General features: G+C 44.3%; 1 protein-coding gene across 1 annotated transcript; it reads left to right on the top strand.

Moving 5' to 3' along the window:
- The first annotated feature begins 780 nt into the window (after positions 1 to 780).
- Positions 781 to 16454, top strand: LOC140588709 (uncharacterized). The gene is made up of 9 exons (XM_072710601.1): positions 781 to 899; positions 12956 to 13282; positions 13399 to 13722; positions 14027 to 14222; positions 14375 to 14460; positions 14640 to 14677; positions 14900 to 14965; positions 15127 to 15186; positions 16009 to 16454. Exons 1-9 carry the CDS (start codon positions 851 to 853, stop codon positions 16228 to 16230), a joined length of 1368 nt encoding a protein of 455 aa, XP_072566702.1. The 5' UTR covers positions 781 to 850; the 3' UTR covers positions 16231 to 16454.
- The last annotated feature ends 3908 nt before the right edge of the window (positions 16455 to 20362 follow it).

The following is a 20362-nucleotide window of genomic DNA, read 5'->3' as shown; positions in this document are numbered from 1 at the left end:
CCATTGTCCAACCCGCTTATCCTACTGGGTCAGGGGGGTCTGGAGCCTATCCCAGAAACAAATGGGCACGAGGCGGGGAACAACCCTGGATGGGGGGCCAGCCCATCGCATGGTACACTCACACACCATTCACGCACACATGCACACCTATGGGAAATTTAGCAACTCCAATTAGCCTCAGCATGTCTTTGGACTGTGGGGGGAAACCGGAGTGCCTGGAGGAAACTCCACGACGACACGGGGAGAACATGCAAACTCCACACACATGTAACCCAGGCGGAGACTTGAACCCAGGTCACAGAGGTGTGAGGCAACAGTCCTAATCACTGCACTCCTGTGTTGTATGACAATGAAAATGAAGTTTATCGTATTCAACCCTCTACTGGGGCAAAGTTCACCTCAGGAATGTGGTTTCTAGCAACAATATCACAACTGCCTTTTATACCTGAAAAATATTTAGCAGTCATAGAAAAGTTAACTAGCATGTAACACTAGTGTCTTGTACACAGGAGCAGAGATAACAGCAAACATGTCTGTCACTTCTTTACAGACCCTTCATGACGACTCATATGAACGATGCAGAAACTGCTGAGAAACTGAAAATAGTTGCAGCTAATTCAGGGTGTTTGTGGTTGATGCTCTCTCTCTGTGTGTGTGTGTGTGTGTGTATGTGTGTGTCTGTGTCTGTGTGTGTGTGTGTGTGTGTGTGTGTGTGTGAGATCTCCTCCCCTCCCTCTCTGTCAGGACCCCTCTTTAATGCACTGACACATTCAGAATGAGGACAGACAGTCACTTTATTACAGATGGATAGAAACAGATACAGCTAAAGGCTACAATCGACATCCCAGTCATGGCTCCTCTCCTCTTCCTCCTCTTCATCGTTTTTATAGCCTTACCAGGTAAAGCTTGGCATTTTGTTCACTTTCTGGTTAACTGATCAAAAAAAGAAGATAAAAGCAAGTATTTTGTTGTTAATCTTGTACTTTTTTGCTGAGTAAATTAGGTATCCGTGTTACACTGATATATTAGTATCCTCTATTGTAGCCTTTTCTTTGAAAGTAACATAATGGCATATTATCCTGAGCAAGTGAAGCTTTCAGCCACTGACCATAACTGAGTAAACTACAGACAAAGCTGTTATCAGAGTGTAAATACTTATAATGGTTTTAAGAAGGGACAAACTGTAAGAAAGAATATGTAATTTTTGGTATTAATCACATAATTATTTCTGTTCGTTTTTCTGATTTTAGTTCCTGCCCTTGTGGTTTTTAAGTAGATCAAGTTTCTGAGGGCGCTTGACTTTTTTTGGGGGGGTAGGGTGCATGGAGAGAAAAGAGGACAAAATCTGTGATGCCCTTGCATATTGGCGAGATTATGATCAGTGTGAAGTCTGGCTGAATGATGTTTGTGGAAGGAAATTATTTTTGCTGTGTTTTCAGACTTTTTAAATGTGAGACCAAACATGCCTAAAGAGCCTTTAGTGGTCTATGCAGCTGAGATTAGGAGGCTGGTCCTGGAAGCATTTCCTGAGTACAGTGACCCTGCCATGGCCTTGGGGCAGTTCAGGTTCATAGCTGGACTGGATGCAGTCCTGTAAACCAAGTGTCATGAGCAGGGAGCAAGCACCTTAGAGGAGGATTTATCCATTGCCTGTAAATGGGAATGGGCTCAGGAGGCTTTGAAGCTTGCAGCCCCTATGACCACTCAGTCAGGGCCCATACCTGCTCCCACTGCACCCTTTGAGGTAACGGCAGCCGTGGTATCCGCAGCCCACAGTGCCTCTCACCACAACCAGTCTCTGAAACTTTTATGTATATATTATATATAATACATAGGTCTATTATATCAACAACAGGTAAACAATGGTTGTTTATTCAAATAGCTGTTTCAGCGGGTTTCATTAAACACAAGAGTAGACATATGTAGAATATCAGTGATACAGAAGGTAAAGCTTTAAACACAACACATGTCTAATCCTAGTCTTTATTCCCTAAGGCTTACTTGTTGCCAATTCTAAGTCAAATAATATATTAATTAATTAACTAGAAACGAAAATTCCTGAAGAAATTTTGAGATGGGCCTATTCCGCTGACTGTGGAAGAGCCTGTGCTACTATTAAAATGGCTCGTCTGTGTACTGCTAGGTGATTGCTAAGATTTGCAAATTAGTTGCTACGGTGCTGCTAGGTGGTTACCGAAGTGCCGCTAGGCATTGATAGGTGGTTGCAATGTTGTTATTAGGCATTGCAAGTGTGTTGGTAGCTGGTTGCTAGGCATTGCTACGTGGTTGCTATGTTGTTGCTATGCAATTATAGGTGATTGCTATGGTGTTGCATGGTGGTTGCTAGGTGCTGCAAGGTGTTTGCTATGGCATCAGAAGGTGTTGCAATGGTCTCAGTAGCTGGTCGCTAGGCATATCTAAATGGATGCTATGGTGTTGCTATGCATTTTTTGGTGGTTGCTATGGTGTTGCTAGGTGGTTGCTAGCTGTTGCTAGGTGGTTGCTATGGTGTCATAAGGCATTGCTATGGTCTCAGTAGCTGGTTGCTAGGCATAGCTAGATGGTTGCTATGGTGTTGCTAGGTGGTTGCTATGATGTCAGAAGGCGTTGCTATGGTCTCAGTAGCTGGTTGCTAGGCATAGCTAGATGGTTGCTATGGTGTTGCTATGCAATTCTAGGTGGTTGCTAAGGTGTTGCTAGGTGGTTGCTAGGTGCTGCAAGTGGGTTGCTATGATGTCAGAAGGCGTTGCTATGGTCTCAGTAGCTGGTTGCTAGTCATAGCTAGATGGTTGCTATGGTGTTGCTATGCAATTCTAGGTGTTTGCTAAGGTGTTGCTAGGTGGTTGCTAGGTGCTGCAAGTGGGTTGCTATGATGTCAGAAGGCGTTGCTATGGTCTCAGTAGCTGTTTGCTAGGCATAGCTAGATGGTTGCTATGGTGTTGCTATGCAATTGTAGGTGTTTGCTAAGGTGTTGCTAGGTGGTTGCTAGGTGCTGCAAGTGGGTTGCTATGATGTCAGAAGGCGTTGCTATGGTCTCAGTAGCTGGTTGCTAGGCATAGCTAGATGGTTGCTATGGTGTTGCTATGCAATTCTAGGTGTTTACTAAGGTGTTGCTAGGTGGTTGCTAGGTGCTGCAAGTGGGTTGCTATGATGTCAGAAGGCGTTGCTATGGTCTCAGTAGCTGGTTGCTAGGCATAGCTAGATGGTTGCTATGGTGTTGCTATGCAATTGTAGGTGGTTGCTAAGGTGTTGCTAGGTGGTTGCTAGGTGCTGCAAGCGGGTTGCTATGATGTCAGAAGGCGTTGCTATGGTCTCAGTAGCTGGTTGCTAGGCATAGCTAGATGGTTGCTATGGTGTTGCTAGGTGGTTGCTAGGTGCTGCAAGTGGGTTGCTATGATGTCAGAAGGCGTTGCTATGGTCTCAGTAGCTGGTTGCTAGGCATAGCTAGATGGTTGCTATGGTGTTGCTATGCAATTCTAGGTGTTTGCTAAGGTGTTGCTAGGTGGTTGCTAGGTGCTGCAAGTGGGTTGCTATGATGTCAGAAGGCGTTGCTATGGTCTCAGTAGCTGGTTGCTAGGCATAGCTAGATGGTTGCTATGGTGTTGCTATGCAATTCTAGGTGGTTGCTAAGGTGTTGCTAGGTGGTTGCTAGGTGCTGCAAGTGGGTTGCTATGATGTCAGATGGCGTTGCTATGGTCTCAGTAGCTGGTTGCTAGGCATAGCTAGATGGTTGCTATGGTGTTGCTATGCAATTCTAGGTGGTTGCTAAGGTGTTGCTAGGTGGTTGCTAGGTGCTGCAAGTGGGTTGCTATGATGTCAGAAGGCGTTGCTATGGTCTCAGTAGCTGGTTGCTAGGCATAGCTAGATGGTTGCTATGGTGTTGCTATGCAATTCTAGGTGGTTGCTAAGGTGTTGCTAGGTGGTTGCTAGGTGCTGCAAGCGGGTTGCTATGATGTCAGAAGGCGTTGCTATGTTCTCAGTAGCTGGTTGCTAGGCATAGCTAGATGGTTGCATTGGTGTTGCTATGCAATTCTAGGTGGTTGCTAAGGTGTTGCTAGGTAGTTGCTAGGTGCTGCAAGTGGGTTGCTATGATGTCAGAAGGCGTTGCTATGGTCTCAGTAGCTGGTTGCTAGGCATAGCTAGATGGTTGCTATGGTGTTGCTATGCAATTCTAGGTGGTTGCTAAGGAGTTGCTAGGTGGTTGCTAGGTGCTGCAAGTGGGTTGCTATGATGTCAGAAGGCGTTGCTATGGTCTCAGTAGCTGGTTGCTAGGCATAGCTAGATGGTTGCTATGGTGTTGCTATGCAATTGTAGGTGTTTGCTAAGGTGTTGTTAGGTGGTTGCTAGGTGCTGCAAGTGGGTTGCTATGATGTCAGAAGGCGTTGCTATGTTCTCAGTAGCTGGTTGCTAGGCATAGCTTGATGGTTGCTATGGTGTTGCTATGCAATTCTAGGTGGTTGCTAAGGTGTTGCTAGGTGGTTGCTAGGTGCTGCAAGTGGGTTGCTATGATGTCAGAAGGCGTTGCTATGGTCTCAGTAGCTGGTTGCTAGGCATAGCTAGATGGTTGCTATGGTGTTGCTATGCAATTCTAGGTGGTTGCTAAGGAGTTGCTAGGTGGTTGCTAGGTGCTGCAAGTGGGTTGCTATGATGTCAGAAGGCGTTGCTATGGTCTCAGTAGCTGGTTGCTAGGCATAGCTAGATGGTTGCTATGGTGTTGCTATGCAATTGTAGGTGTTTGCTAAGGTGTTGCTAGGTGGTTGCTAGGTGCTGCAAGTGGGTTGCTATGATGTCAGAAGGCGTTGCTATGTTCTCAGTAGCTGGTTGCTAGGCATAGCTTGATGGTTGCTATGGTGTTGCTATGCAATTCTAGGTGGTTGCTAAGGTGTTGCTAGGTGGTTGCTAGGTGCTGCAAGTGGGTTGCTATGATGTCAGAAGGCGTTGCTATGGTCTCAGTAGCTGGTTGCTATGCATAGCTAGATGGTTGCTATGGTGTTGCTATGCAATTCTAGGTGGTTGCTAAGGAGTTGCTAGGTGGTTGCTAGGTGCTGCAAGTGGGTTGCTATGATGTCAGAAGGCGTTGCTATGGTCTCAGTAGCTGGTTGCTAGGCATAGCTAGATGGTTGCTATGGTGTTGCTATGCAATTGTAGGTGTTTGCTAAGGTGTTGCTAGGTGGTTGCTAGGTGCTGCAAGTGGGTTGCTATGATGTCAGAAGGCGTTGCTATGTTCTCAGTAGCTGATTGCTAGGCATAGCTTGATGGTTGCTATGGTGTTGCTATGCAATTCTAGGTGGTTGCTAAGGTGTTGCTAGGTGGTTGCTAGGTGCTGCAAGTGGGTTGCTATGATGTCAGAAGGCGTTGCTATGGTCTCAGTAGCTGGTTGCTAGGCATAGCTCGATGGTTGCTATGGTGTTGCTATGCATGTTTTGGTGGTTGCTATGGTGCTGCTAGGTGGTTGCTAGGTGCTGCAAGTGGGTTGCTATGATGTCAGATGGCGTTGCTATGGTCTCAGTAGCTGGTTGCTAGGCATAGCTAGATGGTTGCTATGGTGTTGCTATGCAATTCTAGGTGGTTGCTAAGGTGTTGCTAGGTGGTTGCTATGTTGTCAGAAGGTGTTGCTATGGTCTCAGTAGCTGGTTGCTAGGCATAGCTAGATGGTTGCTAAGGTGTTGCTAAGGTGTTCCTAGGTGGTTGCTAGGCAGTTGCTATGTGTTTGGTGATGAGGCCTGAGGTTGAATACCGAGTCTTGTTGCTGTGGTATGAACGCTGGCCGAGTGGGAAAACTTTGACTGAAATGTATTGAAGTCAATGCAAGAGAACGAGGGATGAAAGACGAGTGCAGGTGAAGATGGTGGACTTGGGGTGTTGGGTGATGAGGCCTAAGGTTGAATTACAAGTCTTGTTGCTGTGGCATTAACACTGGCCAAGTGACAAAACTTTGACTGAAATACATTGAAGTCAATGGGAGAGAACGAGGGATGAAAGATGAGTGCGGGTCAAGATGGTGGACTTGGGGTGTTGGGTGATGAGGCCTAAGGTTGAATAACGAGTCTTGTTGCTGTGGCATGAACGCTGGCCGAGTGGGACAACTTTGACTGAAATGCATTGAAGTCAATGGGAGAGAACGAGGGATGAATGACGAGTGCGGGTCAAGATGTTGGACTTGCGGTGTTGAGTGATGAGGCGTACGGTATAATACCGAGCCTTGTTGCTGTGGTATGAACACTGGCCCAGTGGGAAAACTTTGACTGAAATGCATTAAAGTCAATGGGAGAGAACGAGGGATGAAAAACGAGTGCGGGTCAAGATGGTGGTCTTAATGTGTTGGGTGATGAGGCCTAAGCTTGAATACCGAGTCTTGTTGTTATGGTATGAATGCTGGCCGAGTGGTAAAACTATGACTGAAATGCATTGAAGTCAATGGGAGAGAACGAGGGATGAAAGACGAGTGCGGGTCAAGATGTTGGACTTGGGGTGTTGGGTGATGAGGCCTAAGGTTGAATAACAAGTCTTGTTGCTCTGGTATGAACGCTGGCCGAGTGGGACAACTTTGACTAAAATGCATTGAAGCCAATGGGAGAGAACGAGGGATGAAAGACGAGTGCGGGTTAGGATGGTGGACTTGGGGTGTTGGGTGATGAGGCCTAAGGTTGAATACCGAGTCTTGTTGCTGTGGCATGAACGCTGGCCGAGTGGGTAAACTTTGACTGAAATGCATTGAAGTCAATGGGAGAGAACGAGGGATGAAAGACGAGTGCGGGTCAAGATGTTGGACTTGTGGTGTTGGATGATGAGGCCTAAGGTTTAATACCGAGTCTTGTTGCTGTGGCATAAACGTTGGCCCAGTGGGAAAACTTTGACTGAAATGCATTGAAGTCAATGGGAGAGAACGAGGGATGAAAGACGAGTGCGGGTCAAGATGGTGGACTTGGGGTGTTGGGTGATGAGGCCTAAGGTTGAATACCGAGTCTTGTTGCTGTGGTATGAACGCTGGCCCAGTGGGAAAACTTTGACTGAAATGCATTAAAGTCAATGGGAGAGAACGAGGGATGAAAGACGAGTGTGGGTCAAGATGTTGGACTTGAGGTGTTGGGTGATGAGGCCTAAGGTTGAATACCGAGTCTTGTTGCTGTGGTATGAACGCTGGGCCAGTAGGAAAACTTTGACTGAAATGCATTGAAGTCAATGGGAGAGAACGAGGGATGAAAGACGAGTGCGGGTCAAGTTGGTTGACTTGGGGTGTTGGGTGAATAGGCCTGAGGTTGAATACCGAGTGTTGTTGCTGTGGCATGAACACTGGCCGAGTAGGAAATATTTGACTGAAATACATTGAAGTCAATGGCAGAGAACGAGGGATGAAAGATGAGTGCGGGTCAAGATGGTGGACTTGGGGTGTTGGGTGATGAGGCCTAAGGTTGAATACCGAGTCTTGTTGCTGTGGTATGAACGCTGGCCGAGTGGGAAAACTTTGACTGAAATGCATTGAAGTCAATGGGAGAGAACGAGGGATGAAAGACGAGTGCGGGTGAAGATGTTGGACTTGGGGTGTTGGGTGATGAGGCCTAAGGGTGAATATGAAGTCTTGTTGCAGTGGTATGAACGCTGGACGAATGGGAAAACTTTGACTGAAATGCATTGAAGTCAATGGGAAAGAACGAGGGATGAAAGACGAGTGCGGGTCAGGATGGTGGTCTTAAGGCATTGTGTGATGATGCCTGTGGTTTAATACCGAGTCTTATTGCTGTGGTATGAACGCTGGCCGAGTGGGAAAACTTTGACTGAAATGTATTAAAGTCAATGGGAGAGAACGAGGGATGAAAGACGAGTGCGGGTCAAGATGGTGGACTTGGGGCATTGGGTGATGAGGCCTAAGGGTGAATATGAAGTCTTGTTGCTGTGGTATGAACGCTGGCCCAGTGGGAAAACTTTGACCAAAATGCATTGAAGTCAATGGGAGAGAACGAGGGATGAAAGACGAGTGTGGGTCAAGATGGTGGTCTTGGGGTGTTGGGTGATGAGGCCTGAGGTTGAATACCTAGTCTTGTTGGAGTGGTATGAACACTGGCCGAATAGGAAAACTTTGACTGAAATGCATTGAAGTCAATGGGAGAGAACGAGGGATGAAAGACGAGTGCGGGTCAAGATGGTGGACTTGTGGCGTTGGGTGATGAGGCCTATGGGTGAATATGAAGTCTTGTTGCAGTGGTATGAACGCTGGACGAATGGGAAAACTTTGACTGAAATGCATTGAAGTCAATGGGAGGGAACGAGGGATGAAAGACGAGTGCGGGTCAAGATGTTGGACTTGCGGTGTTGGGTGATGAGGCCTAAGGTTGTATACCGAGTCTTGTTGCTGTGGTATGAACGCTGGCCGAGTGGGACAACTTTGACTGAAATGCATTGAAGTCAATGGGCCATTCACTCCCATGAAAAAAGATGCGCCTTACTACTATTCACATGGTTAGTCAGGCTAATGCTAGGTAAAAGTTAGCATTCAATGCATTCCTATGGGATTTTAAGTGTGTTTTAACGTGAATAACGTCGCCATGGTAACATATTCTGCGCAGAAAAGTAATAGCACACCTCACACAACCAAGGACTCACTTTTGATATATAGATTGCCTGGCTGCACGCTACGGTACGACCCGCATTAATTGCCGAAAATCACGGAAGAATAATAATAAATAAAGTTTTTTTTCGACTTTGAGAGGCAATTGCACGCAATCCATAAGCAGTACGGAGACAAACGATATGTCAATCCGTGCAGCTAAGTAAGCCCTACGATTTGGCACCAAAGTGAGCTCCGTGCCTTTCACGGGCTCAGCGCAAATTGGCAAAATGTAGTTTACTAGGTGAAGAACAATATGGGCCTTTCATTACATGAATAGGCCCATAATTAGAAAAGCTCAAAGGTATATAAGATATTCAGGATCCCTCCTACTAACCCCAGAGATAACTTGTTCTCCTTATCCAGAATCAGTGTTGCTTCTTGAGCATTACAGTTCAGGGTCTTTGCTTTCTCAAGTCCCTATGGGCTTGTTTCCTTAGACAGTGCACAAAAATCAACTTCCCAGCTCCATTTACAGCCCCTCCTGCCTCTTCCCCAAACACAACCAAGATCTTTTGTTCTTGTTTCAGTCCAAAATAAACTGCACCTCTCCACCTAACATCTGTCCATCCACAGATAATAGACTTCCCGTAGTGCATGCCAAAAAATGACAGGTGACAGAAAAGGAAAACATAGAAAAATAGCCCATGGTTACAACCTCCCTGCTCCATTTAAAAAGGTCAAACACAGTATTTTACCTGCACATAATGCTAATATCCCCCCATTGCGGAATCAGTACAGCCTTTTTTCTGGGAAATACTTTCATATATCTTTGGTGAAACCATTTGCTGAATACTCTGCATCAGTAATCCATGTCATCTCAAAGTGTCACACCTGTATTTCTTGGGCCATTGGCGCCCTCTAGAGGGTTTCTCTGGGAATAATGTGAATTACAGTGTCTCGCTGTTTCCTATGAAGACATCTCTCCAGTGCTGCTCCGGAGCTGCGCTGTGAGCACTGACCGGCCAGCAGACAGGCAGGCAGAGGCCCTGCAGTTCATTTCCTTTAGGATGAATTATTTCACTGAAAAATATTAGAAGAGACAGTATCCTTATGGGGCGCATTTGGGGGGGGGGGGGGGGGGGGGGGGGGAGTTGGGTGCATAGCCCATGAATGCCACTCATGACACTGATCCTCTGCCCATGACAGTGAATTGCTCCATGTGCCACTTAGTTCAGTTCCCTGGTGGTTCATTGTTTGCATGTCGTAGTTGTGCTGTTTGATATATTGCCTGGCCGCCAAATTTGTAATTAGTCCTTGTTTATCCCCTTTTTGCTTTTGACCCCATGTGGTCCTTTTTTTATTATTATTATAGTGATCATAATGTCTTCAGTTTTGTTCAATAAACCCCTCCTGTTCCTGTGAGCCCCAAGTGGGTCGTCCACATTTTCTGTTCAGCCTGCATAGGGAGAGGAGTACTCACTGGTGGATTCTCATCATGTATTTGTTCCTGCAGAAAACAACATACACTCACCTAAAGGATTATTAGGAACACCATACTAATACGGTGTTTGACCCCCTTTCGCCTTCAGAACTGCCTTAATTCTACGTGGCATTGATTCAACAAGGTGCTGAAAGCATTCTTTAGAAATGTTGGCCCATATTGATAGGATAGCATCTTGCAGTTGATGGAGATTTGTGGGATGCACATCCAGGGCACGAAGCTCCCGTTCCACCACATCCCAAAGATGCTCTATTGGGTTGAGATCTGGTGACTGTGGGGGCCATTGTAGTACAGTGAACTCATTGTCATGTTCAAGAAACCAATTTGAAATGATTCGAGCTTTGTGACGTGGTGCATTCAGAGGATGGGTACATGGTGGTCATAAAGGGATGGACATGGTCAGAAACAATGCTCAGGTAGGCCGTGGCATTTAAACGATGCCCAATTGGCACTAAGGGGCCTAAAGTGTGCCAAGAAAACATCCCCCACACCATTACACCACCACCACCAGCCTGCACAGTGGTAACAAGGCATGATGGATCCATGTTCTCATTCTGTTTACGCCAAATTCTGACTCTACCATTTGAATGTCTCAACAGAAATCGAGACTCATCAGACTAGGCAACATTTTTCCAGTCTTCAACTGTCCAATTTTGGTGAGCTCATGCAAATTGTAGCCTCTTTTTCCTATTTGTAGTGGAGATGAGTGGTACCTGCTGGGGTCTTCTGCTGTTGTAGCCCATCTGCCTCAAGGTTGTGCATGGTGTGGCTTCACAAATGCTTTGCTGCATATCTCAGTTGTAACGAATGGTTATTTCAGTCAAAGTTGCTCTTCTATCAGCTTGAATCAGTCGGCCCATTCTCCTCTGACCTCTAGCATCAACAAGGCATTTTCGCCCACAGGACTGCCGCATACTGGATGTTTTTCCCTTTGCACACCATTCTTTGTAAACCCTGGTTGTGTGTGAAAATCCCAGTAACTGAGCAGATTGTGAAATACTCAGACCGGCCCGTCTGGCACCAACAACCATGCCACACTCAAAATTGCTTAAATCACCTTTCTTTCCCATTCTGACATTCAGTTTGGAGTTCAGGAGATTGTCTTGACCAGGACCACACCCCTAAATGCATTGAAGCAACTGCCATGTGATTGGTTGATTAGATAATTGCATTAATGAGAAATTGAACAGGTGTTCCTAATAATCCTTTAGGTGAGTGTATGTATGTATTTATGCATACCAAAACGCACTTCGTTGTCTCAGCCATATTGCTCTCTTAAATGCAGAGCGCTCACTGGTTTGGTTTAATGGCTGCCGTTACCAGAGAGCAGCGCGGCTCTGATCATGCACTCTGTACATGCACAACAGATGCTAACCAATCAGACTCATCCTTTGAGAACGTGTACAAAGGAGCACGGATTTCTCATTAGGCACTGGTAATGGATTTGTAAAAAATATATATATAAAGTTTAAAAGTTACACCTTGTTCATTTATTCAGACATTTTAGTTATTATTATTATAATTTAGTCCATTATAATTAGCACACAAGTATATACACGCTATGGCAGGCTATACATTTAAACCTGATTAACGTGTAGCACCAACAGTTTATTTTTTATTATATTTTATTTATTACTATGGGCTCCAAATAAATATACAGAATATTGACATGTTAATATTAGTCAATATTTTGCCATACAATCAGGTCCTCACTCGTGGCAATGCGTATTCTGGCCAATAGATGTCACTGCACTACATAGTCAATGTAGGGCCCATAGATTCAGAGAATGACCGAAAGACCCAGTGAACCGGAAGTTTCAATGAATGACGTGAACCAAATGAACTGGTGAACGAAAGAACCACTAAATGAACTGATGAACGACCAGACTCGATGACTCTTGTAATCAGTGAGTCTTCTACTTCAGAGAATCCTTCTGAACTGCAACAGCACTCCAGGTCAGTAGGGGCGCTTAGATCAAGTGGTGGTCATTGTGATCAGACAGAGCAGGATGTCAATGTAGTCGCTGATCTCAAGTCAGTGGAACTCTACAGTTAGTGGGAGGTGCTTGGTGAACTTAAGCATGCCTGCTATGGCTGGATGTTGTCATGGCTGTGTTTCTCATGCTGTTTAATGATAGGCTGCTTCCCGTATTGCTGACATGGACTGACGCGACATAGACTGACACGACATGGACTGACACAACATGGACTGACATGAACATTAGCACTTAATGATAGATACATTATTGATCCCTGTGGGTAAATTATTTTTACGCCTCCCCAACTTGATAGTAATCAATATTTTATTGATCCCCATGGAGGAATTATTTTTCGCAAGCTGGTCGCAAAGAGCAGCCACCTCTTGCTGCTCATGGACCCGCAGATGTGCTGAGTCCGGGCTCGAACCAGCAACCTTCTGATCACAGGCACAGAGGCTTAGCAGGCATTCCCCGCATGCGTGAACAGTATATCGAATCATTTTGGCCAGCAAATCAGTTTGTTCAGTTCACTTTAAAGACCCATTCAAAAAGACAAGTCCGTTCGTGATTCGCACATCACTGCTCTCCAGTGCTGCTCCGGAGCTGCCCTGTGAGCGATGACCAGCTGGCGGACAGACAGGCAGAGGCCCTGCAGCTGATTTGTTTTAGGACGAAGGACGATATTGAAAAATAATAGAGAAGACAGTATTTTGGTGGGTGGCATTTCAGGGGCTCATATAGGGGGAGGACATAGCCTGCATATGCCCCCCTCATGACACCAAGAATAATCTGGTGAGCTAGTGAGTCATAATGATTGATTTTGCAGTGGGGGTGTGGGTCTTCTCTGGTAGATGATTTTGCGATCAACTAGGAATGTCTTGGTGATTGACCAGTTGGTAAACATTGATTTACATGATGTCCCTGCAGGTGATGACAGTGTGAGGACATTCAAGCATTTAACTGCACAGAGTGGAGAATCTCTCACCATCCCATGTTTCTATGATCAGAAGTATAAAGACCATGTGAAATACTGGTGTAGAGGGCAATTATGGTCCTCATGTACAATCATGGCACGCACAGACTCACCACAGAGCTCCAGTGAAGTGTCAATCACTGATAGTCCTGCCCAGCTAGTTTTCCATGTGATCATGAGGAACCTGAAGACAAGTGACACTGGTATCTACTGGTGTGCTGTAGAGATTGGTGGTCTTGGTGAGATGAATGACTCTCAGGATCTGATAATAGAGGTTAAAGGTAAGATGTTTTAACAAATTTCACACATTTTCTTGCTAATATCAGTAGATTGGAATGTACAGCATTTGAATACTAAAATAAGCAAACGGTACTTCGTTTCTCTCATATTCACACAGATGCTCGGGGTGTGAGGACTGTGAGCTGGGTATCTGCAAAGAAAAGAGGATCTGTCACCATCCCATGTTACTATGATCAGAAGTATAAACACCATGTGAAGTATTGGTGTAGAGGATATTACTGGAATTCCTGCTCCATATTGGCACGTTCTGACTCCAATCAGCCAGCAGGGAAAGTGTCAATCAGTGATGACCCCACCCACCCGGTCTTTAATGTGACCATGAGGAACCTGAAGGAAACGGACTCTGACACTTACTGGTGTGCTGTGGAGATTCATGAGGCAGCAGATGATGGTGTCTATCTACAGCTGATTGTGATGGAAGGTGAATTATTAAATTAGCCTGCAGGTCAAGGACTGCAGATTATATTAACTTCTCGGTATGTAACATATGTAAACAGACACAGTCTGTTATTGATCATTACATTATGTACTATGGACAGACTGTCTATGACATGTTTATGGTTACATAGTTAAATTCTCACTAGTGACATCCTATGGCCTATTATACTTTGAGTATTGTAACTCATTGTAGATTCATTTTTAAGCATGTACATTATGAAATTGTGTAAGTATGATTTAAGTTATTTAAAATGCTTTGACTGTTGTTTTGACCTGGTCTTCCACAGCAATGGGAGTTTTACCCAAACAGGGAGAGCTGACTACAGCTTTACAGCAGACAGAAAGTTTTACTTCAGCTACACTGCAGAGAGACGGTTTAACTTCAGAAACAAAACACCCAACAGGATGGACTGGGACCACATGTCCCTCTGGTTCCTTGACTTCCACCACAAATGAGAATCTGAACACCATACAATCACCAAGGTAAACTGCCAAACCTATTTATTTCTCTGTAAACTAGATTAACATCTGTGCATTCAAGATTCAAAGTCTGATAATTAAAGACCTGTTATTGATCCTGCATAAAACCTCTGCATGTCTTAAACCTTCACTTTCCTTCACTTGTTCTTCTCCAGTCAGATGCTCCTTCTGCTGACGTTGGTGCCGTTTCTGTTGCTTGTGGCAACTATCATGGTTATCTGGATTCTGCGAAGAAGAACCAGTGAGTGAAATATCTAAAACATTCCCAGAATTTGAACCACATTATTTGATTATTGATATTGTTTTCATTTCGATTAAAAAAAAATATTAATCATATACCACTTTTAGTTCTCATACAGTAGCTTGTATTGATCAACACAGATGTGAATGAAGCTCAGCTTTACCATCATGTCTCTGCAGAAACGCTGATCAGTAACACAAACAGACCCAGCCACCCTGTGAGTGTCCAATTCCTGCATCTGCTCTGTGTTTGTTGCATTAATGTCCAATTTTAACTCTAACATTAGTTTTTAAATCAATTACAAAACATGGACACACTCTATGGAGTCAATTTCCAGTGAAAATCCATTAAAAATGAGAGAGCTGAGACAGTTTATAATGGATGAATTTAATTAGGAAAAGGCTAAATGCAAATGTATGTGGTTGTTTCACCTCCGCAGATCACAGAGCCTGGAGATGAGCTGACCTACAGCACCACGGTCTTTAAGAAACTATCAGCACAAACTGTGAGTTGAGTAAAACGTTTCCCTTTAATTAAAACAAGTGATTTTTTTTTGATTACCTCAGTCATGTAAGCAGTATGGGGAATATTCAATGATTACAGTATCCATTTACAGTGTGTGTCCTCTCTGTATTTATACAGTATAAGTGGTTGTTCGTTTTCTAGCCCTCTGTAGACCCTGGGGATGAAGTGACATACAGCTCAGTAATCTATTGGACAGACAAGGTAAGATTCACCTGTAGAACAATAGAAAATATGAGTCTGCTGAAATCTAAAGCAATCAATTAGGGTGTAAGTAGACCATGAAATGATAAATGTCCACCTTTCCACAGTGGAGGGGTTTGTGTGTCCCAGTGATGTTAGAAGAAACTGCCCCTCATAGAATCTTCCAAGGTGAATTGGTCTTAGCTGAGAGGCCAGACTCCCAATGACCCTTGTGAAAGAAGAAACAAAGAACCAGAATCCTCAGCTCTACCCTGGTGCCAGGCCTGGAGGAGCAGCTTGTTGGCGAATGCATGGTGGCCAATCCTTCACCCCTGGGGCTGCCTGGGCACAGCCTGAATGAGCCACATAGGACTGTTCTCTGGTGGGGCCTATACCTGTAGCAGGAGTCATAGGAGACCATGGCAAAGTGAATCAGGTGGCAGTCAAAGGCAGGGACCTTGGCAGACAGATCCCGGTTACTAATACTGGCTGTAGGGACATGGAACATAATTTATCTGGTGGGAACAGATTTTGGAATGAAGCTGAACTGGACAATCACAGCATGACATTGTAGCTGAAAGATCTGTAGAAATCAAGTTAGCATGTTAGGAATGTTTCCAGCGCTTTCTGCTTCACGCTGCTGTTGGTCTGGTCTACCTGCTGTGTACTGTCATGGCCATCATCACCTGGAGAAACCACAGGAAGTTCTGCTAATGGCTGGACATTAATGGATTGGAAAAGTAAATAGGAAAACATTGTGTTCAGACCAGTGTATGTACTGGTGCAGTGGCTTGAGCCTCGGTTTATATCCCAGGATGTGATTCTCTCTCTTCCCCCTAACAGGGCAGTGATCACTGGGGTCTCTCTCCTAGGGAGGGCAGCAGCAGTGACAGCTCCTTAGGACGGGGCTCTGACTGCACTGACGCCCCTTCTGATCCCACCTCCAGCTGTGACAGACACTTCCTGAAATCCGGGGCCCCGAGTGAGACGCCCTCCTGCCCTTCGGCGCCCCCTTTGGGGTCCTGCCCTCATTCTCTCCTGCTCTGCACATTCTCAGTGTCTTAAACAACAACCCCTGAAATTCTACCTTTATCACTTTCTCAATAATGAATGCTTGTCCACACACTCTGTTAACCAACCACAAGAGTGAGAATGACTAACTGTCCATATTTGTTATTGTCTGTTTAATAGCAAAGTGATATATAAGCTACATTTTGGCTGTTTTCCTTGCATCATGCTGTCCTGCTTCTGTTAATTCATCTCCCCTAATCGCCAAATAAATTCCTGTTTCTTAGACATATCGTCGTGTCTCTTGGCTCTGTTTAAGGTCGGCAACAAATGTTATAATATAATACTTAGACCTGGTGATGAATATATGTTATGGAATCACATGAATGTTTGTTTTTTAATGTCCATCAATTTCCAGTAAAGGCCAGTAATCCTGGTCAGGGTCACATGGGAGGTCTGGAGCCAATCACAGGCAATGCAGGGTTGCACATGTTGCTACGCTTTTGCATGGTCTCTGTCTTTGTGCTGTTTCTGCCATGTTTGCTCCGTGCGCTCGATGTTCACGCCTTTGTCCCCCAGTCTGCATTTCTTGTAACCAAAACATGAGTGTAACACTTCGCTCAAACCTCAGTTCTCTTTTAGCCTGTCTGACTGTCAGCTGTCTGTCACCCAGCCGTTCTTGCAACAATATAAAAATACATCCCAAAAGCAGTTTATCTAAAACCTAGTTATGAAAAATATACCTTCTGCCCAGTTTTCTCTCACAGAGGAATCCTGCATGGGGGGACTTGCAAGCTGCACACTCAGAGACCAGCGTGTGAGAGGAGACTCTGCTCCCCACTGAGGCACTATATAACTTTACAGCTTCAATGTGCTTAAAAGGGGCTTCATTTACTTTTTATGTTAGAACATTTTTGGGTCAGCAGGTAGAAGCAGGGTTACACGGTCGATGTAAAAACTCACTGCAACCTGTGACCCAAACAGGAAGATTCAAAGACTCAGCTACACTTTTAGGGAAACTAGCCCTATAATGGATATATTCAGCACCTCCAGTGTAGTTTAACTAAACTTCTGAAAACAACAACTGACACACTCCACTGTTTCCGAGGTTGAAAGCTGAGCCTGATTGACTGCAGCTCCTAAGAACACCAGGCCCAGCAGCAGCGGTCTGGCATAACTGGCTGTAACTACACAGAGGAAAGAGGAAGTGGTTTACTCAGAAGCAGAGGAGGGGTGAGTGGGGTGGCCTAATAGCCAAGCTAAAGGCTAATGAGCCCAGACCGGCTATTCCATCACTTATCCTGGCTAATGCACGCTTACTGGACATTGAAATGAACTGAAACACAACATTTATTGGGAAATGATGAACTGTTGTGTCCTTCTACTGACTGAAATCTAGCTTAACAACAACATATCAGAAACTACCAGCTCATTGGATCGCTGCCCTGCCACGCTGATCAGAATTCCCTGTCGGGAAAAAAACGAGGAATAAAATAAATAAAATGCCGACCACATTATCTGTTATGAAAATTTACTGCAGTGTTTATCATGGCTGTTTGTGGTCCCCGATCGCTAATGCTAATGACACGCTCAGCAAGCTTCACAACACAACAACAATCGCTCCAAAACACACCTGAAAGCTCTCAATGTGTCTTTTTGTTCTGCTGTTCTGATGGACACTCAGTGGCCGTTGATGATATTCTGCTCTGCATGAGGCTGCTGTACTTTGCAATTATTTGCTTGTTTGCGGCCTGCCTGCTGCCACAGTACTTGTCTTGCTCCTGACATCCATCCCCCATGTTCCAGATGTTTCCAGTGATGGGACTTAGTCTGGTAGGTTCAGTTTCACCACAGAATTCATGATAATCCACAGAGGCCCTGTTGTATGATAAGATGGTGGCCATTTCTAACATACTGCATCAAGGTCATTTGCTTCCCCTTTTCATGTTTGATGTACAGCGTCCCTCCATAAAGCCTCTTTAATGATATGCAGTGGCTATTTTAACAGAACAGGTCGCATCACACAGTGTCTGCGCATTTGCTGCGTGTTACTATGCGCATGTGTTGCACCTTTTTTCTTCTGAGAAGAGAGACATTAAAGGATATCAGGGGTATCAGAGTGGACCAGGAAGAGAGAGACAGTCTTCAGAGGGCTGGGGTCTCTGGCAGACTCAGTCATGGTTCCTCTCCTCTTCCTCCTCCACGTCTTCTTCATTAGGCTGCCAGGTAAGAGAGAAATATTGGCTATTATTCAATATTCATGAGTTCTCCAGAAAGGATGACAATAGAAGAACAATGTGTAAATATATCAATTTATATTTTCAAATATTTGCATTAACTTTAACTGTTTATTTATGTTACGATCGTGGGCGAGCGGTGCAGGTAAGCAGGCGATCGGAGCCAAGAAGTCAGGAACAAAGGGGATTTATTTGGATAACAGGACCAGGGAAACACGACAGGCAACATCAATGGTGAGTCTGGCGAAGACAGACTCAGACGAAGACTAAATACACAAGACATGCCACGGAGAACGAGCCACAGGTGAAAACAATCAGGGCGAAAACAGAAGGTAGTGAGGTGGGTGTGGCACACATCGGGAGCGGACGGAGCGGGGCGTGACAATTTACTATATAGCAATTTGTATTTATTTATTTCACTGTGTTCTTGCTTGGCATCATTTATTGTTCAGTGTCATCACTGGCTGTTGTTACTTGATACTTACTAATGTTGTTCTTATGTGATAAGTTGCTCTGTATAAGGCTTTTGAATACCTTCAAGTTGTTTTTGACAAAATACAAGAACAACTTTGTCACTTACAACTCAGTTTAAATGTGGACAAAACAAAACTTATGTTCTTCACCACCTGAAAAATAGACAGACTTAACATTATCTGGAAAAATTTTAACAAGGGATGGTCACCAAATACAATTGGTGTCAAATTTCAAATACCTAGGACTTTTAATTGACGACCATCTGTCTTATAAGGAACATATTAAATATTTAACAAAAAAGCTGAAATCCATTTTAGGATTCTATTTCAGAAACAAATCATGCTTTTCTTCCCATGTAAAACTAAAACTAGTTCAATCAACTTTTTTACCTATCATCGATTACGGTGATGTAATATACATGCATGCATCTGCTCATTGTCTTCACATGTTACATAGCGTTTATCATGGAGCACTGAGGTTTATTTCAAACAGCGGTTCTCTAACTCACCACTGTGTGTTTTATGCCAAAGTAAATTGGTCTTCTTTACAAGCTCGTCGCCTCACTCACTGGCACATGTTCATCTATAAAACCATCAGGGGTAAATTTCCTTCTTACTTATCCTCACTCCTATGCTGGAAGCAAGGACGTCATAACCTTCGCTCGATGGACTTCTTAAATCTGGTTGTTCCTAAAGTAAGAACCGAACTAGGAAAGAAAGCCTTCAGATTCTCAGCACCTTACTCATGGAACAGACTTCAAGTTGAACTACGTTTGCACAATGTAATACCCCTCAAGGAATTTAAAACTCTTCTAAAGACTCTGGAATCGAGGTTATCTATATGTAATTGTAAATTCTAACTATGTTTTCTTTTCTTTCTTGTATTACTTTGTAAGACTCTGCATTGTCACTGTGTTGCTGCCACCTTGGCCAGGTCTCCCTTGCAAAAGAGATCTGTGATCTCAATGGGACAAACCTGGTTAATTAAAGGTTAAATAAATAAATAAATAAAAAAATAATATTTGCTTTGATAGAAGATGTTGTGCAATTGTTGTGTAGAAATGTAGTTGTTGTGTAGCTCCTGCTACAATGCTGCTTACACTTGTACCTGGGCATTTACTGGAAGCTCAGCCTAGCTGCATTTATGTCTAGTTGACTTACTGACAGTGTGTATGTTTGCAATGTGCTATTAGCTTCACTTGTACGTTGCTATGGACTAAAGCACCTGCAAAATATGTAAATGCATTTGTTGCAAGTCTGTGGAAGGCATGTGAGTTAGTAATTAGTAACTATGACAAAACAACTCAAAACATGAGTACTGTAAGATGACATTAGATAATGTACACTCACTGGCTACTTTGTTTGATATACCTGGTCTACTCCTTGTTGAAGCAAATATCTGATCAGCCAATCATGTCAGCAGCACAATGAATAAAATCATGCAGATCAGGTCAGGAGCTTCAGTTAATGTTCACATCA

Source organism: Paramormyrops kingsleyae, chromosome 4 (genome assembly GCF_048594095.1).
Source record: "Paramormyrops kingsleyae isolate MSU_618 chromosome 4, PKINGS_0.4, whole genome shotgun sequence".
NCBI lineage: Eukaryota > Metazoa > Chordata > Actinopteri > Osteoglossiformes > Mormyridae > Paramormyrops > Paramormyrops kingsleyae.
This window is presented reverse-complemented; position numbering and strand designations above follow the sequence as displayed.